At 64.2% G+C, this 26,495-nt stretch overlaps 1 protein-coding gene across 2 annotated transcripts; it reads right to left on the bottom strand.

The window, feature by feature from the left end:
- Positions 1-352: 352 nt before the first annotated feature.
- On the bottom strand, positions 353-26,029 carry SLC12A5 (solute carrier family 12 member 5). Of its 2 annotated transcripts, XM_015881905.2 has the most exons (27): positions 25,921-26,029; positions 14,665-14,759; positions 14,289-14,420; positions 14,024-14,170; positions 13,426-13,480; positions 12,451-12,581; positions 12,063-12,304; positions 11,779-11,990; positions 10,302-10,469; positions 9,362-9,460; positions 9,149-9,206; positions 8,466-8,640; positions 7,793-7,911; positions 7,554-7,652; positions 7,367-7,486; positions 7,129-7,233; positions 6,889-7,057; positions 6,000-6,195; positions 5,757-5,926; positions 5,537-5,668; positions 5,297-5,404; positions 5,097-5,219; positions 4,826-5,013; positions 4,579-4,593; positions 4,243-4,376; positions 3,897-4,005; positions 353-3,762 (listed from the first exon to the last, which is right to left on the bottom strand). In XM_015881905.2, the coding sequence occupies exons 1-26, from the start codon at positions 26,027-26,029 to the stop codon at positions 3,914-3,916; spliced, it is 3,393 nt and encodes a 1,130-aa protein (XP_015737391.1). In that variant the 3' UTR covers positions 353-3,762; positions 3,897-3,913. The 2 variants fall into 2 exon arrangements, with proteins under 2 accessions (XP_015737391.1, XP_015737392.1); XM_015881906.2 differs by lacking the exon at positions 25,921-26,029 and adding an exon at positions 20,914-21,357 and having other exon boundaries at positions 353-4,005.
- Between the last annotated feature and the right edge of the window lie 466 nt (positions 26,030-26,495).

Below are 26,495 nucleotides of genomic sequence, written 5' to 3'. Positions count from 1 at the left end.
GGTTTTAATGTTCTTAGGTGCAGTTTGTTGAGGTGCTCACAAGATTCAGTGAGCTGCAGTGGGACAAAATCACACTGTAGGTGATGGATATATCTTAGCAAAGCTTTTGGTAGTGCTTCTGCTGGACAGAAAGCACTTGTCTGGTTGTATGTGGGACGTGTTGAGCTCAGAGGGTCTCATCAGGTTGGTAGCCCCTGCTGGGGACCACCAGGCTCTGTTTTAAGGCTGACACACTTCAGCATCTTCATGGATGCACTGTGCTGCAGCCAGCGCTCAGAGCCGCGATAGTGAAACAGGAGGCCAAGCGCACGGTAAGGCCCTGCGAGCTAATGAGAGCTTCCCATGCGAGTAGTGAAGGGTGTAATAAAATCATTTATTGCATTTTGTGCAGACAGGAGTCTAGAAAAATGAATACAGGTAAAGCAGTAAAGCATTAACAGGGAGCATTCAACAGCTGAGGAGCCACTCCTCCATTAATATCGGCACAGAGAACACGGGGTCTGCACTGAGGCGGCCTAAAGCACGATACTGAAACGGTCACAGAAATTAAATGCAAACCTAAGCCTTTTTTTTGTTGTTTTTGGTTTTTTTCTCTTTTTGTTTGATTTTTTTTTCTGTTGCTGTTGTTTGTTTGTTTTTCTGCTCTTTTTGTTTGCTTGCGACCTGCTTTATTTACAAGGTTCTAAACTGAATTGCATTGCTCTGCACACAGATAGTTCTAAAACGAAGCGTACTCGGTCACTACGTGTCTATTGAAGTATTGCACTTGAATAAAAGTCACTTGGATGGACGCGGAACATCTAAGCTACGGTGATTAAAAGATTATTGGATGAACTGACCCGGTGATAACATTCATAACAAATATATTGCACATGTAGCACGGAAAGTGGTGTAACCAGCAACCTGTAACCTGCCGCTCCTTCTGCCTTTCCCACCTGCAGTCCTGAGAGGGGCCTGACCACCCCCCAACCCCTCCCTGTGCTCCCACCCACAGCTTGGGGATGTGGGACCCCCAGAGCTGAAGCTGCTGCACATGGAGCAGCCGGGAGCTCGTGTTTGTGCTGCAGGAGGACACGGCCTTCACCAACAGCGACCGGCGGGAGGATGCTCCTTGGGGAACCGAACACTCACAGAGGCCAAACGTGCAGGGCTGGGTTTGTAAACTAACATGCAGTGCTGTCTGCTACAACTGGCCCTCTCCAGACCAAAGGCGAGAGCGATCTCACTAGGGAAGCCAGCGCCTGTCCTGCTGCACGGCGCCGCCTGGCAGGGCGCTGTGCCCACAGCTGTGCCCTGCTCCTGCTGCACGGTGAGGACGGGGAGATGCTTTTTTGCCTTTCTGCTCCCTGCAGGAGCCGGGGCCGTGGAGTCACCACGGCACAGTTTGGTGCTGCTGGAAGCGATGGAGCCCACCTGCCCGCAGAGCAGCGTGCCCCGGCCTGGCTTCACACCTGTGCAGCAGAGAATTCAACCCCTGCTGCACAAGGAAGTGTTTTACCCTGGTGCTGAGGTCAGGTTCTCGCTGCTATCTGCTCCATATAGGAGTGGGCTGAGGCTGCAGGGCAAAGCTGGGCTGAGGGCAGAGGGAGACTGCATGGAGCAAAGCACCTTGTGCAGAGGCAGGGAGCAGCTGGAAGCATTGCAGGCCGAGCACGGCGCAGTGCAATGAGCGGGCAGGTGGGTGCACACACCTCCTCCTTGCCCGAGTGCTTCACGCCATTGTGGGAGGCTGCAAACAGCACAGAGCTGTGTGTGGTGGGGCAGGGGCAGAACTGAGCCCTGAGCTAAACCCGACGGGGCACACGGGGCTGCTCTGCTGGCTGTCTCTGCCATCTATCATCTGTCCATCCATCGCAGCGCTCTGCGACAGCCCCAGTGCACCTGAGCAGATTGCTGAGCTGCCATGAGCGCTGCCTGCGGCGGGGGCTGCTGCTGGAGACAAGGAGGCACTTTGGGAGCAGTGCAGGTGTAGGAGCAGGGTATGGGCAGGCACAGGGTGCAGCTGGGGCTTGGTCCGGGAGTGTGTCCAAGGAGTCTTAAAGCCAAAAAAAGAAACTCCAACGAAAAGAAAGCAAGCCAAGAAAAGCCCAAATAAAAGCCCACAAACCACTTCTTTGCTATCTAAGCAGCCTCATAAAGCTTTGGCCTGGAACTGGAGGAGTAGAGGAGCTCTGCAGAGGAAGAGGGGACGGAGCTGTTCTGTGCAAGGGCAGCGGAGCAGCGCTGTGCACGGGGCACAGAGCAGACAGCGCTGCCAGGAGAGGGCAACTCTTAGCAGGCTGCACTTGGAGTGGAAGCTCAAATCTGCTGTGAAACGAGTTCAGAAAAGTCCGTCATTTCTTTTCCCTGAAAACTTTTAAGAAGCTGAATTGAGAAGAGCACGAGCCCCTGACATGGCCCTTCCCTGGGCCCTGTGCAGGGGCGGCCGTCACACCTCCGTCCCCACAGCCCGGTGCTAGCAGAGCCCTGCATCTCTCGGTATAGATATAGATCTCTATATATAGACTTCATCTGGTTCTATTCACATAAATATGATCACTTTAAAAATACACGTACTGTATTATGTACACTATGTACATGGGGCCGGGGCCGGGCTGCCCTCGGCGCCGCTTCCTGCGCGGTTCCTGGAACCGTTCACATTTGTTGAGAGCTCCTCAGTTTCTCTGGATGAGAATCGCTGTGGGGATGGGGATGGGGGGCAGCCCTGCAACTGCTGCCGGGCCCAGGGCTGTTTGAGGGGCAGCTCTGGGGCCATGGTGGGATTTGGGGACCAGGACGGGGCGGGCGCTGCCCAGAAATAGGGCAGAGGGGTCCCTGCTGCCATCCCGCATCACAGGGCTCGGCACAGGTGCTGCAGTGGGGCCGGGGGTGGTCGGACACGTTGCATACACTGAGAACCACCTGCAGAGCTGAGCGTTCCGGACCCTGTGGCAGCACCTGTGCCTGAGCCCAGGGATAAAGCCCCAGTGCACAGCGGGGTATGGGGCTACTGGGACTGGCGGCTGGCCAAGGTGGGGTCCATACAGCCCCCATTGCCCCCAGCATGGCCATGGAGCTTCTGTGCCAGGCCCAGAGCTGGCGATGCCTGGGGTTAGCAGCATCCACAGTCCCACAGCCCCAGGGTGGCTCAAGCTGACACCCCACACTGGTGGGACCTCTGCTCTGCTCCAGGCACCACAGCTCCAGGCAGTGACCACTAACACAGAGCAACACCTGCACAGAGGGGGCTGGGGCCGGCAGGAAGGGGACACACAGCCCCATCCAACTCAGCCAGGGCTCACGCTGCAGTGGCACCGCTGCTCTCCAGGATCCCGACCCACTCGGCTGCCTCCCACCCTCACCCCCTCCAAACCATCACAGCTGCCTCTCGGTGAGCATGGCACACGGCCTCCAGGTGGGCGGTTGGGTCTGTCCAGGCCCAGCACGGTCCTTCCCAGGGCCATCGGGTGCTGCCGGAGGTGGGGAGAGGAGCATCTGGCGAGGAAAGCATGCTGGTGGCCTCTCTCTTCTCCCAGCACCTCTGTGGGGTGCGAGCATCAGGCAGCGGTGCCCAGCCAAGCTCTGTGGGGCGGCAGTGGGGTCTGGGGCCCATCGGGATGCAGTGGGCTCCTGCCCGGCCGGGGGCTGCGGGGGCAGCGCTGGGCTCTGATGCTCAGTCCGCAGAACACTGTATATATTTATATATAAACAAAGACAGCAGTGCTGTGACGTTGCAATGAGGAACAGCTGCTCAGGTGCTGGATGCTCCCGGAAGATCTGGTGCTGCAGTTCGAATGGAGAGGTCAGGGGCACGGCTGAAGGCAGGTGAAGGTTCTGCACACCGGCTGCCGTCGGGCTTCTCTCCTCCCTCCAGGAGCGCGGTGCAGGGTGGTGGGGCTCTCGGGGTGCAGACAAACCTCTCTGGCGACGTGTTTCAGGAGTAGATGGTGATGACCTCCCGGCCCCCGCCGCGCACCAGCAGCACTCGGTCCAGGTGCTCTGTCAGCACCTCCAGGAACTCCATGTCTGTGTGGCCATCAAGGAGGAACGAGGGCTGGAAGCAGGGAGCCTGCAGCGCCCACAGCCCCACACCACAGCTGGAGGGCCCATAAACCCGTCAGTCTCAGCCAGGCAGGCTGCAGAGATTCAGGGGCATCCAGGCTGAGCGCTGGGCAGTGCCCTGCAATGCCTGCAAAGAAGCCCTGGCCCCACAACCCCTGCAGAGGGACTCTCAGCCCACCCCCAGAGCAGTGGGAAGGATACAGTTTTCATCCCCTTTCCTGTTGCGGGGAGGTCCAGGCATATTCAGGAGAACCAGCTGAGCATGTTGGGACTTCTTCACAATCACCTCGTTGAGCTTCACAGCCGTGTGCATCCTCCGCACGTTGGACTGGTTCCTGGGGAGACAGAACATGTGGGTGGGGGCCGGGCACAGGGATGCACAGGGCAGTGGGCACAGGGCAGGGCTGGGCTGCAGCACAGCAAACCTCACTGGCATCGTGTCACAAGCAAACACCAGTGGGTGCAAGGAGCTGCCTTTGCACATGGGGCCCACGAGTGCCCGCCCCCCACCCCCAGCCCCCAAAGCAACATACTTACAGGTTCTCCCACTCCCTGCCCAGGTCACAACGGGGTTGGGAAAAAAAAGAGAGAGAAGAGGTGAGTGCCAGGCATGCACATCAGAACCCAACCCCCTCTATGCACAGGGACCCCCCCACCTCCCACCCTCCCCACTGCACGGGTGGGTGTGCAGGGACCCGGCTGCAGGCCCCTGCTCAGAGCAAGGAGGGACACATGGGCCTGAGCCCAGAGCACGGTGACACGGCAGCAGCACGTGGGGCCGTACGGCTTCATGTTGAAGAAGTCCTTGATGCCCTCGGGGCTGACGGGGCTCTTGCTCTTGTTCTTCTCGGCCACAGACTTCTCCTTGGTCCAGGTGAGATGCACCTTCTCAGGGGCCGACTCTGCCTCTTCAGCTGGGGACTGGGGGCTGCTGGAGAAGGTGGTGGCGTTTTTGTCATGGATGAGCTGGACCTGCAGCAGAGCAGAGGGTGACGGCAGGGGCTGGTAGCAGCTGCTGATCCTGACTCCAGCAGGACACACACACGGTGCCTCACCTCCTCCTCGGGCTTCTCCTCGCCGTCGCCCACCTGCTCCTCGGGGACGTTCAGACGCAGGCGCGTGTTGGCCGGGTTCTTGCGCCGGATGGAACCGCGAGACTCATCCGTGATGCTCTGGATCTGCACGGGATGGGGTGAGCACACAGCAGGGCAGGACGGGGGCACACAGCAGGGCCAGGTGTGGGGCTGTGCCTCACCTCCCGCTCCCGCTCGTTCTTGGTGAGGTGCATTTGCTTGAGGATCTGGGAGCGCTGCTCCATCACCAGCGTCTTCTCGTAGGTGTAGGCTGAGATGTCGCTCTCGTGCTGTGGGGCAGAGGAGCAGGATAAGCTGCGGGGCACAGCCTGCAGCACACCCCATCCTGGCCCCACACATCCCCACAGCGCCGTGTCTCCAAGCCCAGATTCCCTGTATGCTGGGAACAGCCCCGTGCTCACCATCTCCACCACCTCCACCTCCGCCGTGATGCGCAGGTGGTACAGGAATGTTGTCAGGTCCTTCTTCATCTGGATGCTGTTGTCATCCATCTGAGCCACCGTGAAGATACGCATCTTGCACTTACGCCAGACCTGTGAGGGGGGAAGGGAGGGAGCTGTGGGCACCCTATGGTGGAGGCAGACCCGGCCCCAGCCCCTGCCTGTCCCAGGGGCACAGTACCTTGTGGTGCCGCAGGAGGAAGGGCAGCAACATGAGCATCCCTCCATCGTGCACGATCCACCAGACGTCGATGTGTCCCTCTGAGAAGCGCTCCTGGTTGCCCGGGAACATGGCCACATTCTTGGCCACCAGCAATGCCAGGTGCCCGGCCGTGGTCTCCCGCACAAGCTCTGCGGGGAAAGGGCCGTGTCAGCCAGCACTGCTCATGTAGGCACCCCGAGGCACCCGGACACGCAGCCCTACCAATGAAGTTCCTCCAGGTCTGGTGATCCTCCTTCTGGCGCCAGCTGCGGGGCCAGCCCACCAGCACCGTGTTGTGCTGCAGCCCTCCCAGCCCGCTGGACTGGATGAGGTGCGACATGCCGTCCCGCAGGTTGGACGAGATCACCACCTGGCAGAAGCCCTTCACCTTCTCTGCTTCCATCAGGCGGCGGATGGACTGGCAGCAGGAGAGAGGGTGTCAGGGACAGTGCATAGGACATGGCCCCGCACAGCACCCACTGCAGACAGCACACACTGGCCTGGGGCAGCTGGCAGGTGCATGGGGTGCAGGGAGCAGAGCCTGTGGGGCGTGGGTTGTGGGGTGCAGAGCCCTGTATCAGGATGGCAGCGTGGGATGGAGATGGGGGAGGCCCGGCTTTGAGCTGCACCGGCGCGTGGCTCTGCGCCGTGCCGAGCAGAGGGAGTCCCCGTGCCAGGGCTCTGACGGGCGGCAGAGCAGCAATTAGAGTTATTTACTCAGAGAAATTATAACATGTCTGCATGGGAGAGAAACTGTTTGCTTCTGAGGGCTTAATCTCATTAATGTGCCGCCTGGCTGGCATGAGGTGTGAGGGGAATCATGCTCCACTTGGGAAGGCTCTCGCTCCACCTCCCCCTGCCTGCACTGTGGGGGCTGTAGGGAGTGTGGGGGGCTCGGTGGAGGGGCTGCGCAGCCTGGCAGCACTGCGGCCCCTTGCTGGCACTGTGCTGTGCTGTGCTGCACCAGCCAGGAGCCAGACCCACTCCCTGCTGGTACCCGGCATCCCTGGTGCCCTGGGGAGCAGAGCAGCAGTCCCAGCAGCCCCACAGCAGGGCTGGATGCACCGTGGGGCACAGCAGCTGCCGCTGGGAGGGCCTGGGAAGCTCTCACCTCCTCGGCTCTCTGCGCCTGTGGGTGGTTGTCCAGGAAGGTCCCTTCCAGCACAGAGGCCACAATGGTGAGGCCCTTGCCTGCTTTGAGCTGTGAAGTGAAGGACAGGAGCTGTGGGTGCACCACGTTCTGCTCCTGATCCACACGGACCAGAACCAGCAGCTGGGGCCTGGAAGGAAGGTCCTGCAGTCAGCACCCGCTGCCCTGATGGCTCCCGCTCCCCCCAACCCGCGGCCTCACCTCCAGTTCTTGGTGTGGGGGGGGCCCTCCTCCAGCCGCAGCAGTGCGTAGCGAGCAGCACTCAGCGACAGCCCCCGGATCCCATCACCCCATTCCTTCTCCGCCCTGCAGCACACAGCAAAGCCTCAGAGCAAGTCCATGGCTGGGAGCCCCAGTAATGGAGCACAGCCCCAGCACCTACGGCACCACGGGGATGTGGGTCCCCCAGCCCTGCAGCCCCTGCCGGGCCCTTCCTTACCCGCGGTATTCAATGTACTTGTAGATGAGGCCGGCGATCAGCATGGCGACCAGCGCGTAGTACCAGGAGCAGATGAACATCAGAGCCAGGCACAGGCTCATGCCCAAGAAGGAGAGGGTCCTGCACAGGGACCACATCAGCACCCCGCAGCCCTGCAGCCCCCAGCCCTGCACCATCCCCTGCTCACCAGTGGTAATAGCGGAAACGGGGCCGCCAGTTGGGCGTCCGCAGCAGCGTCTGCACAGCACAGGCCAGGTTGACAAACATGTAGCACATGAGGAAGAACCTGCAGAGGGGAGCGGCTGAGCATGGGGCTGTGAGTGTGACATGGAACAGCCCAGGCCCCACGGGGAGCAATGTGGGGCACAGGGGCTGAGGAAGGATCCAAACCCGCCCAGCTACCACTGCACTGAAGGTGCTGCCTACATGGAGAGGATGGGGGCCACCTCGTCCAGGGATGCGATCAGGATCCCAATCTCGCAGATGCAGGCGGTGAGCAGCAGAGCCCAGGTGGGCTCCCCGTTGGCTTTGCCATGGCCAAAGACCTGGGGCAGGGGAGAAAAGGGGTGTTAGGGGTGTTAGGGACCCGGCGGCAGCTCCATGCCGCTGACCTTGCCCCGCGCCTGGAGGTGGGGACAAACACAGCCGCGGTGCTGGGGAGCAGCCATCAGAGCCCCCCCAGCCTGACCACGTTGGCACACAGACCCCCACCCCCCAGGGGTACCCAGGGGCAGAATGTGGGCGGGGGGTGGGGGCCGCGTGTCCGGGAGCACGGCAGGGCGCAGGCTGCGGTCCTCGTGCGGGCGCTCCGAATGTGGCTGGCAGGGCGGAGGCGCTCGGTTAAAATTAGCCTGCTCTTCCCCGGGGGGAGCTGTCGGTTCGGATTTGGAGAGACGCAGTTGTGAGAACGTGTCTTCGGAGAGCAGATAAAACATTAAGCAGCAGCAGCGGGGGGAGGGGGATCCCGACCTTTCCCGACACTCTCCTCCTACCGACAGCTCGAAGACGAACCCACCGCAGCCCCGGTGCCCGCAAGGTGAGGGGCAGCCGACCTGCCCCATGAGTGAGGGGGAGCACTGGAGGGCTGGGGGGCGCTCACCCTGAGGAAGGGCACGATCCCATCCCTGGAGATGGCCTGCAGGAGGCGCGGGGCGCCGGTGAGGCTCTGCAGCCCAGCCCCGCATGTAGAGAAGAAGGAGCCGATAACGATGACCCACGGGGACGGCCACGCCAGGGTGCCCACCACCAGGTTCCCATTGACGGCTTCACCAAACCTGCGGGGCACAGGTATCACCCACGGCCATGGCAGCACGTGTCCAGCCCGACCCTAGTCTATACAGTGTGGGGAGCGGGGGGACGTGGGCCAGGGGCTTCCCACCCCCTCTGACAGGAGTGGGCCAACGAAGGCTGCGTGTGGCTCGGATCCAGTTTGTGTTGGTGCTGGCGACCCAGAAGTGTCACTGCCGCACAGCGAGCTGGGCTGCCCTACATACACAGCACTGCCTGTTGACAAACAAGAGCTGCGCACAGCCTGAGCCGCAGGGACCATAAATGGGGGGGAAGAGGCAGCCACGAGCCCCCAGAGCCTGTTGTGAGCTCTACATCTGCCCTGGTGCACAGCCAGGCATCCTCCCCGCAGGCACACTGTCCCCACCGGACCCAGAACACCACCACGTCAACCCAACCATCCAGCTGCAGCTTCCTGCTGCGTTCCCCACAGCTGTCCCTGTCCCCAGCCCTTCCCACAGCCCAGCTTGCCCCACACAGCCCAGTGGCACTCACTTGTCACGCAGAACAACACCCTCGATGCATGCCCCGAAGAGCACGACGGAGCTGATGTCTGTGGGTAGGTCAAGGACAGCCTGCAAGGCACAGAGCCCCCACACCACCCTGCCCAGCACTGGAACCTGTCTGTCCCACCAGACCCCACCAGACCCCTCTCTGCCCTGCTGGCCCAACGTGCCCATCCTCACGCAATCAAGCCCTGAAGGATACAGACTGCAGAGGTGGTGGCGATGGCCAGGATGGTGCCTGTGGGGATGGACTTCTGTGCATCCCGCAGGTCCCCAGAGCGGTTGGAGCCAGCCATGATGCCTGGAGACAGAGCCACACCGTGGTGCCAGAGCCACAACCCTGCTGGTAGGACGGCTCCAGCTCTGCTGTGCTAAGGGCCCAGATGGACACAGGGACCCCCGCACACCTCACGCCCCCATCAGCACTTTCCCACCTGACCCACAGGCTGAGGCTACTGAAGGATTAGGTACAAAATCCACTGTTTGACTTGTTTCATCAGCCCTTAATTAACTCCAGCAGGGGAGTGAATGGCAGCGGCTGCAGGGTCTGATCATGGCTGGGACAAGACATGGTCTTTTCTGACCTTAACGATTCCAGTCCTATGGTGCTGTGGATCTGGCACAGCCCTGACATGTGTCCCCATGAGCCCGGCTGCCACGTGCACAGCAGGTCCCGCAGTGGGGACGCAGCTACCTGTGGCTCAGCCTACATTATTGATGTGACACAAATCCATGCACAATCACACCATGCCGTAAGCAAGAACCAGGCAGGAGGGTACGGGGGGCAGCACATTGAGGGCACCACAGCACAGCTGAGAGCCATCAGCCCCAGGATCCAGCATCACCAGACCCAGCAGTGAGTGCAGAGATGGGATGGCCCACAGGGCTCCGGCTGAGCTCCCACATCCCACAGGGGTCCCACAGGGCTCCGCAGCGGGACTGGGGCAGGGGAGGGCTCCTCCTCCCCCGGGAGCTATAAATACCAGCACTGCGGGCACGTCAGCACACAGTGAGGCACCGGAGCTGCGTGGGAGGACGGGCTGTGATCCACCCCCGCACCAGAACCGGGCCCAACAGCAGCGCACGTGGGATCCGTGGGAGAGGCACAGCAGCACGTGTGAGAGGGGAACAGCAGCACCCACCTGTGACTGAGGGGAAGTAGATGCCCACGAGCAGCGTGAAGTAGGAGGTCATGTCACTGAAGACGTAGGGCTGGTCCATGTCCACCGGGGTGTCTGGGGGGCTGACAGAGGGCAGCCCCCGCTTCTCCACGATCACTCCCTTGGTCAGATAGGAGCTCCAAAGGTTCTCTATGAAGAGGCACAGCCACTGTGAGAACACGTCCAGAGCACAGCCTGCACCCACAGCCACCTCCTTGAACCCTGCACCATCCCATCCCCTCTATGCCACGCAGCCATAGAGCTGATGGTGTGTGTGGGGGGCAGTGGGCAACCCCAGCCCCTGGTGGGCCTCAGAAACATGCAGGCACCAGGGGTGGGTGGGTGTGTGACCAGGGCAGGTGTGTCCCGCTGCTGGCACTGTCCCTGTAAGATACTGGAGCAGCTGACGTGGGATTCCTGGAGCAAATAATTAAGAGGGTAATATAATTAATACCGATCAACACAGGTTTAAGGAAAGTGGATCGTGTCAAAGTAACTTGATAATGTTTTTGATGGGATTATAAGCGTGGGGCTGATGTAACAGGCTTAATGTCCCTGTGTGTGCTGCCTTGGTCACAGATTGCAGAGAAAAACTGGAGCAGCAGAAAGCAGCCAGCACGGCCAGGCAGGGGCAGCCAGCATCACCACAGCATTGCACTGGGGCTGCCACCCCATGCTATGCCCCTTCCCCACGTCCCCCAGACATCCCCAGGTGACAGCTGGGACTGACAGCCCCTGCTGCCACTGCAGCCCATCCTGCTGGGAAAGGCACATTGTCCACAGACAGAGATGGAGCCTGGGCTGCAGCCTGTCCCTGCCCTGCCCCTGCAGCACAGAAAGCCCCCAGAAGCCCCCAGGCATCCAGTACACCCCCTGCATTCCCTTGGTCCAAGAGCTGTAACCCTGAGTGCCAACACCCCAAGTGTGGCACAGAGCATCGTCCTCCAGCACCCAGCTGAGGAACGTGAGCACCTGGGAAATGCACCAGCAGCTCCAGAAAGCAGGTCAGCAGCAGCTTCTCCCCATGCTGCCGAGGTGCTCTGTGCCCTGGCTGCCCTCCAGTGCCTGTGCTCCAGCAGTAGCAGCAGCACAGTACCCCCGAGGGGCGATTTCTCCTCGCTAAACCTCAGATCAATATCCTCCCTTCCAATGGCTGAGAGGAAACAAAGGGAGGATTTATTCCTCCCCAGCCTCTGAGCATCACTCAGAGCTGTCAGGATCGCACCAGCTGTGGCTCAGGTGGCCACAGCACCGGCCAGAGTCCCGCAGTGCAGCCATTCCTGCTGCCTGGTGCACCCGAGGGCAGAGTGTCTGCAGGCAGGGCTCACCACGCTCCCCATCACTGCCGTGCCAGGACTGGCTTTCTGCTCCATGCATCTGTCTGTGCAACAACCCTCTGCCAGCCCCACGCAGAGCTGCCATGGCCCTGCTCATGCCTCCATCCCCGCCGCACACCCACCTTGGATGAGGCCACTGGCAGCTCCAGGGATGCCCTCGATCTCAGTCACGTTGTTCATGGTGAAATACTCATCACAGGTGGCGTTGAGGAAGCGGGAGGTACAGAAGAGCTCCCAGAGCTTGGAGCCCACCGTTTCGTTGCCCTCCACCACCACCTTGGTGCAGAGGTCAAAGCCGTGCCGCGAAAGGGTCCTGTTGCCCAGCAGGCAGATCCTGGCAGGGGGGTACAGGCACTCAGCAGCACATCCTCAGCCCAGCCCCCATCCCATGGCAGGTTGTACTCACGGGAAGCTCGGTGGGTCGAAGGCTGACTTGATGACACCGGCGTAGATGGCCAGGATGGAGAGGATGACGCAGCCCAGGAAGACCAGGGCAAACTTATTGACATATTTGACCCCCACGAACACCACGGTAGCCATGCAGGTCAGGACACAGGTGCCATAGACGCGCATGTTGTTGAGCATCGCAGCCGCCTCCCCGCTGGCATCCTCTGCCTTGAAGATGGCCATGGCGGGGAAGATGTAGGCCTGGAGGAAAGAGAGTCACTGCTTGGTGAAGGCAGCACTCCTGGCCCCCACCACACATCCATGACCCCCCCCAGCAGGTGAGGGCAGAGCCACCAGCCCACGACACGAGCCCTCAGCATCACATGGGCAAAGGCCACAGCACTCACCAGCAGGATCTCGATGGTGCCCAGGATGTACATGGCGCCAGCAAAGGTGGTGCCCAGGTAGAAGCAGAGCCCCACAGCCCCGCCGAACTCAGGCCCCAGGGAGCGTGAGATCATGTAGTAGGAGCCGCCCGCTGTTGGAGAGAGCAGAGGTTGGTCCCTGGCAGCCCCCAGTAGGCTCCCCCAGTCCTCCCCGTGCCCCCAGTGGGGCCGGGACCCCCAGCACTCTGCTTCAGCCGGCGGCAGCTCAGCCATCCCAAGCCCTGCACAGCTGAGCTGGCAGAACTGCTCGCAGGAGCCGGGCAGCTGGGCATGACGGCCGCAGGGAGACCTGTCCCCTGCGAAGCCACACAGGCACTGCGGCCCCAGGGACACGGGCCGTGCCCCGCTCCTTCCTCCCAGAGGAGCCCTTAGAGCCAGGCGGCAGCGATCGATGGCCCCGCGGCCGGCGGCAGGATGATAAATGGCATTAATTACAGCCGGAGCTGGGCTGCCAGCGCTGTGCTGAGCCCCGGCAGCGGCGGGGAAGGCACCGCTCCGGCTCTATGGAGCTGAACAGACGCTCAGGGGGCAGCCCCGGGCACCGCAGCGCTCAGCCCCCAGCAGCACGTTCCCGCACCCCGGCACCATCCTCCCCCTGCTCCTCGCCCGGCTCCGCTCGGGGAAGCGGCTCCCCCCGCGGCCGCCCCAGTCTGGCAGGAGGATCCGCGTCTGACGGCTCCCGCTGCCATCTGCACCTCACAGCTCTGGGGACGGGGTGGAGGCTCCAGCTCCGTGCTCACCCCCGGGGAACCCGCTCGGGGCTGGTGGCAGAGGGCCGGGACACGGCTGGCACTGACAGCTGCCATCCCCTGCACGGCACGGGGCAGCCCCGGTACCTGGCACAGCACTTCTGGGGCACGAAACCTGGCAGGAGCCCACCCCGGGGCAGACAGCACCCCATGCCCCGAGTACACACAGGCACAGCCTCAGGTCTACCTGGCACCACGCCGTTGGTAGCAATTGCACTCATGGAAATAGCCGTCAGCATCGTCTGCAGGAGGAAACACAGTGTCAGCATTGGGCAGAGCCCCCTTCCAGCTCAGGCGGGGGACAGGAGAGGGAACGGTGAGCAGAGGCCATGGGGCAGCAGCAGGACTTGCCGCAGGGTGAGGACAAGAAGGCTGGGACAGGGCACTGGGCTGGGATGATGCAGTGCTGCCTGTGGGGCTCAGAGGGTACGTGGGCAATGGGATCTCTGCCCACACACATTCCTCCCACCCAGCACATGCTGCAGGGCACCATCCAACAGGGCAGCCAGCTCCTGGGCACAGGGGTCTCAGACAATGGGCACCAACACCACAACCCACCCACACCCAGGTGCAATCTGGGTCACAGTTTGAACACTGTTCCACTCCCAGTTCCTCAGGGAAGCTGGGTGGTTTCTCCTTGCTAAGTGGAGCAGGAGCACCTGAATTTACTGAGCAGCAGTGAGTGCTGGCATGGGGAGCAAAGCCCAGCATGGGGGGAGCGAACACTCCTGGACCAGTGGGAGCCCCCAAGATGAGGCTGAGGGGTGGGGGTTGGGGGCACTTACACAGGAGCAGCAAAGGAAGACCATGCAGAAAGATTCCATGATTCCAGCGATCCCCACCACCCAGGTGAGGCGCAGAAACAGGATGACCCCAAAAATGTTCTGCAGGCAGGGCAGGTAGACACCCATGAAGGTGCCCATCCGTGGAGCCTGTGGAGGAAGCAGGGAGCCATCAGAGCTCAGGAGGGATCTGGTGCCCTGAGACAGGCCACAGCCTGGGCTGAAGGGGATGGGAGGAAGAAGCAGTGACTGCCCTGCAACCTCTCACCTGCACTGGCTTCTTCTTGCCCCCATCATTGTTCTCAGCTTCCTCATGCTCCCTGCTGCCCTGGGGCAGGTTGGTGTAGTTGGCCAGCCCGCTCAGCAGGGATGAGACCATCGGGCTGGTGTCCATCTCCTCCTGCAAAGAACAGAGCCCAAGAGCTGAGGTCCCGCACCACCCACACCCAGCACCCAGAGCACAGCAGAGCACTGCTCACACCAGGACAGCCACTGTGGCATGCTGCATTCTGCAGGCTGCGTGCCCTTGGCCCGTGGCCACTGCAGGCCCTGCAGTGGGAGATCCTGCATGGGCTCCTCAGTGTCCCTGTCCCCATGGCCCCCTCCCCAGGTCCCATCTGGCCCAGGCCACCCGCATGCCCTACCTCGAAGAGGGCCATGTTCTTGCCATCGTACTCTTTTCCTTTCTCCAGGTCTGTGCTGTTGATGAAGGGACTGCTCTCCTTGGGATTGCCATCGCCTGCAGGATACGATGGAGAAGTAAACTGGCAGCCCCCAGCCCTGAGGAGCCACCCCCCCAAACCAGAGCCGCACAGCACTGACCGTCTGGGCTCACTGGAGCGCACCCACAGAGCCAGCACCAGGCAGAGTGAGTGGTGTGGATCCAGGGGGAACCAGGCAACCCAGCATCCCACAGCAACTCACAGCGCTGATCCCTGATACGGCCCACAGGGCTGGGACACACCCGGTATTGAGGGCTGCCCCACAGCACTACCCAAAGCCTGCAGAGCCCATTGCTCCACCAGGATGGGGCTGCCGTGCTGCATAATGACCTCGCACAGAAGACGCCCAGAGTCGGGCTTAATAGCAAAGAAAGCAGCAGAGAGCTGCAGAGCAGCAGAAATAAATCAGGCTGGAAATAAAGCGGCAGCTAGCATGGATGCCATTTGAATGGCGCATTTCTCAGCACCGAGGCAGAACAGAGAGGCCGGGCTGTGTGAGCAGTGTGTGGGGCTGGGAAATGCCCATGAACCAAACGGAGCAGAGCATGGTGTGAGCTCACCCACATGGCACAGGAACCAGGGCAGGACAGCAGCAGGGCCGGGCAAGCTCTGTGCATGGAGCATCCCAGAGCTGCCCTGCGCCCACAGCCAACACTGAACACAGAGCTCAGGAAGGCCCGGAGCTGTGGGGAGGTGCATGGGCTGCCATGAGCCGGGGTGAGCAGCAGCCTGGGACAGACCCAGCACGCTGGGAGCACAGCGCTGCTTTGAAGGCTGTCTGCTCCCGATGGTTGACTCATTTTGGGGTTCAGCGGAGCAAGTTCTCCTGCATGCAGCCGTGATTCACCACCTGCAGCCCCTCCTGGCTGGCTGGGGGGCAAAACCCCCGACACCATGGGTGATGCTGACCCCATGCGCTCCCACCCCACCACCACCATTCAGCCAACAGCAGGGCTGGAGCTGTGGTCCCCATGGTGCCACACCACAGAGTGCAGCCCACACCCACTGCCCAGGCACCGCTCGTGGGGCCGTCAGTGTGGGGCAGTGCTCCTGCCCGGCTGGTTCTGCCAAAAGCATCGTGTAAAGTGCATGTTACATAAGAGCTGCATGCACAGGCAGACACCGTCCTGGCCCCCATCACCTCAATCCACAGCCTGGGCCCTGGGGAACATGGAAATGCTATAAACATAATGCAAACAGGGACACCCACCCCTGCCAGCCCCGGGACCCCAGCCTCAGAATGGGCCCATGGTGGTGAGGGGCTGGGGCGTGTCTGCACTCTCCTGTCCAGAGTGCACACAGCCCCACTACACGGGGACACACGGGGGACATGCAGAGGGACACACGGGGACACGTGGGGGCAGCGGGGTGGGGGTGGGCAGCCCAGAAGAGCCTTGGGACCCCCACAGTGTGAGCGGAGCCGCGGGGCCTCGCCTCACCGCCTGCTACCCGGCCGACGACATCACCACGCTGGTTTCTATGGGAACAGCGAGCCACGGCTGCCTCTGCTCCTGCTCTTATGTAACAGCACAGCCGGACAGACGCCGGACCCCACAGCACCGCACAGCACCATACAGCACCGCACAGCACCCCAACCCACCAGCATCCTGCGGGCACACAGCCAGGCCCCAGGACCCCACATCACCACAGCCCCATAGGGCCAACACTGCCCAGCTCCTGGTGATGGAGCACAGCCTCACCATGGGGCATCCACACTGCCCTGCTGCCCTGACCTGCCAGCACCGTCACTGCACCCCAAGACCGTCCTGATGCCCCCTTGTCCCCCCAGCCCCATCTCAGAACACTGACGGCACCAGGGCAGGGCCCTGAGCCCAGGCTCTTGGGTTCAGGTTCCTGCTGTGCCACACAGCCCAGTGCCCCCATTATGTGCAGTGCCCCTCGGCCTCACAATCCAAAGCTGACCCCCACAGCCCCACAGAACAACAGTGCTGGCTCCATTCTGGCTGCCAGGAGCCCCTCACCTGGTGGTGCCAACCAGCAGAACTAACACCAGGAGAGGCCCAAAGTGGCCAGTGTAGGTGGGGGCACAGGGCTGCTCAGCTTTGCTGTCCTCAGGGTGCAGCCCAGGCCCCCTCCCCATCTCTGCAGGCTGGAAGGAGTTAAGTGCCACAGCTGCGGGGTCCCAGGTGACGGCTGTGCTCCCCGCTCCTGCTGGAGACCATTTTGCCGCAGAGGGGCTGGTGCAGCCTCTTCCAGGCGGCTGTCAGAGGATTTGTGGTCTGTGCAGAGCCGGGCAGGGGCACAGCAGCCCACCCTGCGCAGGGACACCCCAAACCCCACGACTGCTACTGAAGCCGGACCTGCCCGAGGCACCGAGTGTGGCACCCCCAGGACACTGCAGGCTGCCAGCTGACCCCGATGCCCACGGGCCGACACGGTCCCATCACCCCAGCACTGCCCAGGGCCACGCAGCATGGGAGCAGAGCCGAGCCGTGCCAGGCTTCGATCCCGGCGCCGAGCCGCCCCCCTCCCCAGGGATCACTCAACATGAATCGGCCTTTTAATTTGCTGCGGCGGCTGGAAGGGCTCGCGGCTGGGTTGCTGGCAGGGAACCACGGCCCCGGCGTGGCGACCACGTAATGCTGCTCGCGGCAGGGCTCCCCGCCGGCCCTGCATGTTGGGGACATCCCAGCACCCAGCCCACACCCCGCTGGGGACTCGGAGCTGTGGGACCGCCCCTGCGTGCTCACGGCCATCCCGTGGGGCAGCACCAGGCAGGGCTGCGGCACCCACCATGATGTGATCTCTCCGTGGCTTTTTATTCAGCCCTCAGTTGTGTTGGGAAGCATCATGTCCCTTATCCCAAATCCTCCGTAATCGTTTTACACAGCGCAGGGACTGAGCACTAACGAAGGGTGGGAGGGGGGCGGGGGGGAGCCAGGCAGCCAAACCCTGAGGGCTAATTTAGCAGAGATGCTGCCAGGGCTGCAGCCAGCCTGTCCCCCCTGCAGAACCCTGCCAGCATGTCCAGCCCTGGAGCTGGGGGCTGCAGCCCCAGGATAGGTGGGAGCAGCAGGCAAGAGGGGGATGCTGACGGGGCAGCTCCCACCCCATGCCAACACTTGCCCCTGGGTTTGTGCTGCTGGATGCTGCCCCCACCCCAGCCTGGCTCCAGCTGGCATCCCCTCCTGCACTGCCCCTCTGCAGGGTTGGCACTGCGTGTCCCCTACCCCTGCTTTGGCACCAGACAGTGCCACTGGGACCTACGCCTGCAGGAGGCACTTCCAGCCCTGCATCGGCACAGCACCAGCCAAGTCACAGCCCTCCAGCCCCAGGAGCAGGACAGGAGCAGGGCGATGCCTGCCTGCTTTGCGCAAGCTGCCCAGGCCATGGGGCTGTGCTGGAGCTCCTCCCCAGGAGCACAGGGCACCTTGACTTTTGCCAGAGAGTTCGCTGGCACTGGCTGGCAGCAGACTGCTCCAGCTCCCTGGGACTCTGCCCAGGGCTGTCTGCAAGGAGCAGCCCCCAGGTCACGCCAGCACTTCTGTGCATCCCTGTGGGCCGGCAAGCACATGGGCAAGCACGTGTCCCCCAGCTGATAGCCCCAGCTGCTGCCATGTTGCAGGAGCTCCTGCCTGGGGGTGGCCACAGCGCTGTTCTGTCCCCCTCCGGCCATCCAGGGCACTCGGCCATGCATGCACTGGTCCTGGCACTGACCCTCAGCCCTGGGGTGCTGTAAGGTCCTGCAGTGCCAGGATCACTGCAGCACAGAAGAGGTGCAATGCCCACCCCCCCTTCCCCCGGTGACACTGCCCCTGCAGCTGGCCAGCATGCCGAGCGGCCGTTTGGGGTGGATTCTTTCACTGCCTGACCCAAATTAGACCAACTGCTACTTCAGACCTATCCTCTTCCTTCCTAAACCCAGGATTATCCTCTCTTTGATCAGCCGGCCCTGCAGGCTCAGGATTTCCAGCACAGGCGCTTTGGCTGGCTGCATTTAAACAGCTTCCCAGATTCTCCCATAGCCTGAGCCCTGTCATGGGAATGGCCGCAGAATGATGCTACAGCCAAGATCCACACCCCAGCTCTCCTCTCCTCGGACATCCAGGTGCCTCCAGCCCAGAGCACAGGCATCTGCAGCAGGGCTGCATCTGACATCCCCATGCCCAGAGCAGAGCGGTGCACACAGCCAGCCCTATGTCACACTGCAGCCCTGCCTGCTGCCCTGCTCCTGTCCCCTCCCCAGGGCTGCTCCTGGCCCTGCTCTCGCTGGGCTGTCAGCGCTGGATCCCATCCAGCCCTTGTCACCAAAGCACTCTCTTAAGCCACCCAGAACAAGGACCTGCAGAAGGGCTGCTGTTTGGCCTTGGGACACAAATGGCACTAGTGGAGGACCAGGGATTCTGCAGCACCTTGTCTGCGTGTCTCAGCAGGCATCACAGGGCCTGAAAGAGCCGGAGGTGTCCCTGCTGGCAAGCATCGGCTCTGCCACCCTGAGATGGGACATCACCATCCCTAGACAGACCTGGGCAGGGAGTGCTGCGGGGCCCCTGGCAAGGCACAGGAGAAGCACAGCCCCCGCAGCAGCCGCCAGAGTCCTCCACCCCCACCACCCCCGGTACAGGTGCGAGGGGGGAGGGCCCTGCAGCGCCTCTCCCCTGCACCCTCCTCTGCTCTCCAGCCCCACGGAGTCACACACCTCCTCCAGCCCCGCATCAGCAGCCCCACAAGCACCACCTAACTCAGCTCAGCCCCAGAGACAGTTTGCATGGCCCATCTATAGCGGTACCACATCCAACCTCACAGCCAGACCCCAGAAACGCAGCCTGCAAGCAGCAGGGCAGGCACACCTGCCTCCATGCAGCCCAGCATTGCCACAATGGAGACGCAATGAACAACACGGCCCCTGCTGCTGCATAGGGCAAAGGGTCAGAGCCAGGGAAGGGTTTGGCTGGTGGGGCAGCACAGCTCCACCTGGCCGGGCAAGGTGACCCCGAAAACTCCTGCCAACCCTGACCTTGAGTGCAGCCGTGAATAAACAAGCAGATAAACAAGAGCCGGGCTGTGGAGCACACACCAAAAGCGTTGTGTGTGGCAATGCCTGGAGCCCTGCTGCAGGCAGCCGGGAACTCACACTGCAACTGTCGGTCCGGCTGCCCCCTCGAGGCCCTCCCGGCCGGGGCTTTCGACAGACCCTGTAAGGGGACCTGGAGGGAGTGGGGGCGGCCAGAGTGGTACCGCAGGACGCCCCGAGCTCACGGCTGCATTCTCCTGGCCCGTTCCCGTGCCTGCCAGCAACACCCGTAAAGGAGGATGCTGCATTCGCCCTGCTGACGGGAAGCCGGGGACTGCACCCGTTCAGCTCGGCTTTGCCGGGGGTCAGGGAGCACGGGGGCCAGGGTTCCGCTTAAAGCAGCGAACGCTGCGGCCCCAAAGCCCCCCGGGGGACTGCAGCCCCGGCCCGTCTCCGCGGCGGCCCCGGCGGCTGCACTGCGCACGGCTTCAGCACCGCGGACAGCGGCAGCACCGGGCCCGGGCTGGGGGGGGGCGGTGAGACGGAGGAACGGGACCGAAAGCGGCAACCGGGGGTGGGGGAAGCGAGGAGGGATGGGGGCGGCTGGGGGCGGCTGGGGGCGGCTGGAGGGGCCGGAGGAGGCAGGAGGTGGTGCGGGGCGGCAGCGGGAGGGGAGTGCAGGGGGCGGCAGCCGGGATGGGGCCGTCGCAGAGATCTCTGCAGCGGCGCGGCACGAGCGGGCTGGGGCAGCACCTCCGGGGGCCGCCCGGGAAGGGACAGAGGCCGGAGAGCAGCCCCGGCCCCGGGGGGAGGCTCCGCGGCGAGCCCGGTCCGGCCCGGCCGCTCCCCGGGACTGCGGCAGCTGCGGGGCCGGGCGGGCGGCGGAGGCGGCTCGGTGCGGGGGCGCCAACGCGGGAAGCCGCAGCCGCCACCGGCAGCGGGAGCGGGACCGCCCGCACCGCCCGCACCGCCCGCACCGCCCGCACAGCCGCAGCCCCGCGGGGCCCGGCTCGGGCAGCTCTCGGACCCGCACCGCGGCGTCGCGTGGTCGCCGAGCAGCAGCCGCCGTCGCGGCCGGTCACCATCTCCCCGAGCCTCTGCGGCCCCGCGCAGCTCCCGGCTCTGCCCGCGTCCTCTCGGTTGCGGCCCCGCAGCCCCCTGCCGCCGCTCCCCGACGCCCTCGGGCTTCCCCTTACCTTGGCTCGCCCCCCCGTCGCCGTCCTCGCAGTCCGTCAGGTTATTCAGCATGGCCGCTGCCCGCCGCCTCGCTCGGGGCTGCTCCGGTCGCTCCTAGGGCGGCTACCAGGGATTTGCTTCTTCCCAGGGGCCAGTGCCTCGCACTGCAACAAGCCGCCTTCCCTCCGCGCCTTTCTCTGCCTCTCTGGCTGGATGTAGGAGGAGGCTGCAGTGCAGAGATGCCTCAATGCACAGACTCACACGCTCACTCACTCCCAGCAGCAGCGGCGGAGCCCAGCCTGACTACACACTTCATCATGTATTCAGGAGGCATTATCCCCTGTCGGGTTTTTGGGGAGGGGAGCGGTGGCAGGCAGAGGCGAGGGAGGGGGAAGGAGCTGTAGCAGAGCCGCCCGCTGCCTCCCCGGGCTCAGCCAGGGCTGGGGGAGGAATTAGGGCACTCGAGTGGCTGCAGGTGCCCCCCCACAGCTGGCGCAGCACCGCGTCCCTTCCGCAGCCCGGGCGCTGCCCATGCACCTGGCACTCCCCCGCCAGGACGTGAGACTGAGCCCTGCGACATCGGGACTAACACCTGCCCAGGGGACACGGAGAGGGGTCAGGGCAGCCCTGGCCACGGCAGACCCAGCTCAGATGGGAAGCGGGGGGCTCGGCAAGGACTCAGCTCAGGCAGCCCCCCCCCGAAGCCAGAACACTAACCCAGGGCTGAGCCTTCCAGCCCAGCACCACCACCAGCCTGCAGCGGTGCCATCATCTGGGTGAGCCCTGGCAAGCTGGGCACAGCCGGGCCACCAGGAGCGGGGTGTGCACTGGCCAAGGCTGCAGCAGGCAAAGCAGAGTGGGGAAAGCTGCCCCTGAGGGGCACAAGCTGAGAATGAACACAACTGATGAGAGTACAAGGGTCCCAGGGGTGCCCCCTCCTCCAGGTACATCCTCACGCAGAGCCCCGTCCCTCAGGTACGCAGCAATATGGACATGGAGCCGGGGGCTGCCCTGGAGGGCTGCGGCTGTGCTGATCCAGGGCCAGCACGGGATCCGGGTGGAAATGGCTCTCGGTGCAGTTTGGGGCAGGGCTGTGACAGGGACACTGTGCTGACCCCGAGGTCACCCCACAGCCCGTTCTCCTCTCAGTTGCTCAGTCCAGGAGGATCCCAGAAGCAGAGCTGGCTGCAGCTCCCGGCATCTCCTCAGGAGCGGGTTGAGATCATGACAGCCCGCTGGCGTTAGTTACTTCTTGACGGCTGTAATTAATTGTTTACTTTCTCCTGGTATGGAGCCAGCTGCTCTGCAGCGCGGATGCTCCCAGCCCTCACCTTGCAGGGGTTGGCTCCGCTGCCCTTCCCCAGCCCTGCCCCACTGTGGGGCCGGGACCCTGGGAAGGTGGGGCTCAGCATAGCCACAGCCCTCAGTGCCCAGCACAGTGGGGCACAGCGCAGCACTGCACAGCCCTAAGGAGCCCCACAGCATGGGGGCACCCCCAGAGAGCATGGGCAGGGAGCAGCCTCAGCACCCACAGCAGTGGTGCTTCATTCACCAAGAGGGAGCTGAGCAGGGCTGCCCTGAGCCCAGGGATGGAGCAGCCTAACGCCAGTGGGATGGAGTGGGCAGGACTCCAGCGTGTTTGCAGGGCTGGGGGATGTGCAGGGCCATCCCACCACAGCAAGAGCCAAGCACTGAGGTGTCAGCTTTGCGCAGGAGGCCGCGGAACGTGGGCTCGACGCAAGAGGGATTTTCCTGCTAAAGCAGATGGGGGGGAGAAAAGGGGAGGGGGGGGCGAGCACGTGAAAGACCACTAATCCCCTAATCCCTGGATTATGGCTCCATTTCAGGGGCTGGGATTTGCCAGCAGTGCGGGGGTTGAGACATCGACTGCGCTCACTTCACTCGTGCATGGGCTCCCTCCAGCATGGGGCAGGGCACAGGGCACACGGAGCGTGCTGGGAGCCCAGCATGGCGCTGGTCCATCTCCGGGAGGCTGCAGCTCAGGGGTCTGATGTGGGCAGGGTTTGGGGCTGGGACACGTGGCCCCTGCATGCTGCACTCTGCTGCTCCATGGCCTTGGCGCAGCTGGCAGCGCCCAGAAGCGGAGCAGCAGCAGGGCTGCAGCAGCATGAGGCACGGGCAGGGAACAGGGTTTGGAGGGCGGCAGGTGGCTGTCCGCAGGCACAGGGCCCTGCCATCAGCTGCAAGTGGCCCCCGCGCCAGGGAGCACGCAGGCACCTGGCTTTGGGCCAGGCATGGCATCAGTGCCCCACTTACAGCAAGCTGCCGGGGAGCGACAAGGGGAAGGATCTGCTGTGACACGGCCCCGCGGGCAGCACGAAGCTGGCACGGCACGGCCACCTCGCAGCCCCCCTGTGTGCCCTCAGCTACCCTGTACCGAGCCTGAGCTGTGTGAGACCCTGATGGCAGCCACAGCCAGGACCCACAGCACAGCCCCACACCACTGACAGCCCCAGCCTAGCCCTGCTCTGACTGCATGGGAGCTGTGTGAGATACTCAGGCGCCTGCCCACGGGCACAGTTCAGCTTGATGGCTGCTGGGGAGCCGGGAGCCACGGCAAACTGGCATCACCTGGCCCAGGCACAGTGAGCAGCCCCCCACACATAGCAACACCCCCTGGCTGTTTGAATAACACCTCCCCCAGACCCCTGGCCCTGTGTCTTTGCTCTCCTCGTGTCTCTGTGCTGGGGCAGTGAGAAGGGGCTCCATGCAGAACTGCTCCTTGCACACAGCCACGTCTGCCCCACACCCGGTGCCTCAAGGAGGGGGAAGATGGAAAACTGTGTAGGCTGCGCTGTGGGACTGGAGGTTCCTGCCTCACTGCACCCAAACACCCCCCAGCTCTGCAGATCTGTCTGTGGCTGGGTGTCCCCACGGTCAGGATGCCACAAGGGCTGCGGATGCCCCAGCACAGCACAGCCACCCCACAACCCCTGTACACAGCGGGGCCGGGAGGATGGATCCAACCATCCCCAAAGCATCATGGAACAGCGAAAAGAGATGACATCGGGGCCAGTTGCCATGGCAAAGAGAGAGGCTGCTTAACCAGTTGGTTTCCATAGCGACTTCCACGGAGCCTGGCTGCCCGAGGACACGGGGGGGCTCACTCCAGGGATGCCCCTTCACACCCCACGTCAGATGCCCCCCCACATCGCCACCTGCCCCCACTTGGCCCCGTGCTGCCAACCCACAGCCTGCAGAGCGGGGGTCGATCGTAGAGCCATCATAACGATAAGGAGGACCCTGGGGAGCCCTCCCAGGACAGCACCCTCGTGGGGAGGCCGACCGAATGGCAACAGGGCTCAGCGCTTCGGCTCCGGCTGCGGGAGGACCCCGCACAGCCCCGCACAGCCCCGCACAGCACCGCGCTGCAGGGGGCGGCCCCCCGTGGGCTGCAGCCGCTCCAGGACCCCGGGAGCGCCCCCGGCCCTCCGCATCCCGGAGTTGCCAAGGCAACCGGGCCCGGGAACGGAGCCGGCCCCCTACCGCACTCGGGGCTATTTCGGGAACGGCTGCGGGGAGGGGCCGGGAGGGGCGGGGTCACGTCGATCAACCCCCTCCCATCGCGGCCCCTCCCCGCCCCCGCCGCTCCGGAGCCGGCAGCGGCCTCTGGCGGCGAGCTGAGCCGAGCTGAGCGACCCCTCCCGCCCCGCACGGCCCCCCGGGACCCCACGGCCGCGCACCAACCCACGCGACGACACGCGGCTTCGCTGACGCCCCACGGCCCCACACACGCTGCCGACACCTCCACGGGGAGCACCGCACCCGCCCCCACCTCCCGTCGGGGCTCCCCGGTCAAAGCGGGGGCAGAGCAGCTTTCAACAAGCGGCCCCCAGCCCGTGGGCTCCCGTACCCCCACGCAGCAGTTCCTCTAGCAGGCTGGGACCCCGCGTGAGACCCACAGTGATGTTCCCAGGCCCCACCATCCCGCTCCAGGCTGCCATGAGGGCCGGCGGTGCCGGGGGGCTGCTCAGACCGCCCCAACCTGGTGTGGGGCAGCGGCACGGCCGGGTGCAGCCCCCACAGCCCCCGCAGGCCCCAGCACTCCCAGCCCTGCCCGGGTTGGGGGCTGCGGGGCCGGTCCCAGGCAGTTGCTGGCGGTGCTGGGCTGCGCTGTCCTCTGCGAGGGCACAAGGTCACGGCCCTGCTGGGACCCAGCGGAGGCCCCTGGGGGTCTCCAGCCCCACGGTTCCCCCACATTCCCGCACACTCTCACCTCTACCCGCCCTGCACCCGGCCCTCAGACACCCACCCACCAGCTCCCGGTCCAGCACCCGTTGCTGCGTTCCCTCTCAGGGCCCATCCACCCAGGAGCTGCGGGATGGATGGCGGTCCACAAACAGCAGCCGTGGGATGAGGCCGGAGCACATTGTGGGGCACAGCTCAGCTCGGGCATCCCACCGCCCACCCGCCCCCACCCACATTCGCCCTTTGGCAAGGCCGCAAGGTCACAGCCCCGCGCTGCCCCCGGTTGGGTTTCTGGGATCGATAAGGCTCCGGTGACAGCTGCGATGACGGCGCAGCCTCAGCACTGTCCCCTGGGCACCACGAGGCGACAGTTGGACGCAGCACCAGTGCCCAGCCCACAGCCTGGCACCGTGGGGCTCACAGCATCCCAGCCCCACTGCCCCATCCCCATGAGCCTCCCCTGGGTGAGGGGTGGGCAGCCCACATCCCCCACCCATTACATCCCCCCACCGTGCACCTCTGTTCCGACCCGCACACCCCGGTGCTGCCCGGTGCATCGCCCCCAATGGTCCCTGCGTCCCCATAAGGAGATGGGCACGGAGCGCACCCCTGGGGGAGGCCCTGCCCACGTTCGGAGCTCTGTGCCCTGCGCCCCTCACCGCCAGCCCCTCACCCCACTCTGAGCCTCTCTGGGACCCCGGGCCCGGAGCTGCAGTCTCGGGGTGCCCCGACGGCCCCGCCCCGCACCCCCCTTTGTGCCGGCCCTGCCCCTCCATCCCTCCCCGCCGACCCTCCCCACCGGCCGCCGCCACTCTCACCTTTACCATCGCGGCCGTGCGGGCGGTTCTCCCCCGCCCCGCGGGACGCGCCCCGAGCCCCGGCCGGGCCCTCGCGGGACAGCGCGGTGACGGTGAAGCGCCGGCTCATGGCCCCGCCGCCACAAGTGGCTCCGGGCTCCGGCTGCAGCGGGTGCGCGGCCGCCGCCGGGCGCTGACCGGGGTCCTAGTGCCCGCGGCACCGCCCGCCGCGCCGCCCCGCTCGGTGAGCACTGCCCGGCTCGGCCCGACGGGACGGACTGGGAACCGCCCCGCCCCGCCCCGCCCGACCCCGCGCTGCCGCCGCACGGGGGTGCTGGGACCGGGCCTCGGTGTCGGGCGGCGGACGGGACGGGACGGGACGGGACGGGACGGGACGGGACGGGACGGGACGGGACGGGCGCCTCACTGCCCCAGATTTTCTTCTTGCTTCTGAGGAACCGCGGCCTCTAATTACAGCCCTGCTGCTGCGGCCGCCCCGCCCTGCCACGGACCCGGGCAGCCCCCGCCGTGCCACCGGGCTCGAAGGGGCGGGAGGGGCCGGGCTGCACTTGGGGGAGCGGGGAACGGGATGGGAG

Source organism: Coturnix japonica, chromosome 20, assembly GCF_001577835.2.
Source record: "Coturnix japonica isolate 7356 chromosome 20, Coturnix japonica 2.1, whole genome shotgun sequence".
Classification (NCBI taxonomy): Eukaryota; Metazoa; Chordata; class Aves; order Galliformes; family Phasianidae; genus Coturnix; species Coturnix japonica.
The sequence above is the reverse complement of the archived record's forward strand: the minus strand, read 5'-3'. Positions and strand labels throughout refer to the sequence as shown.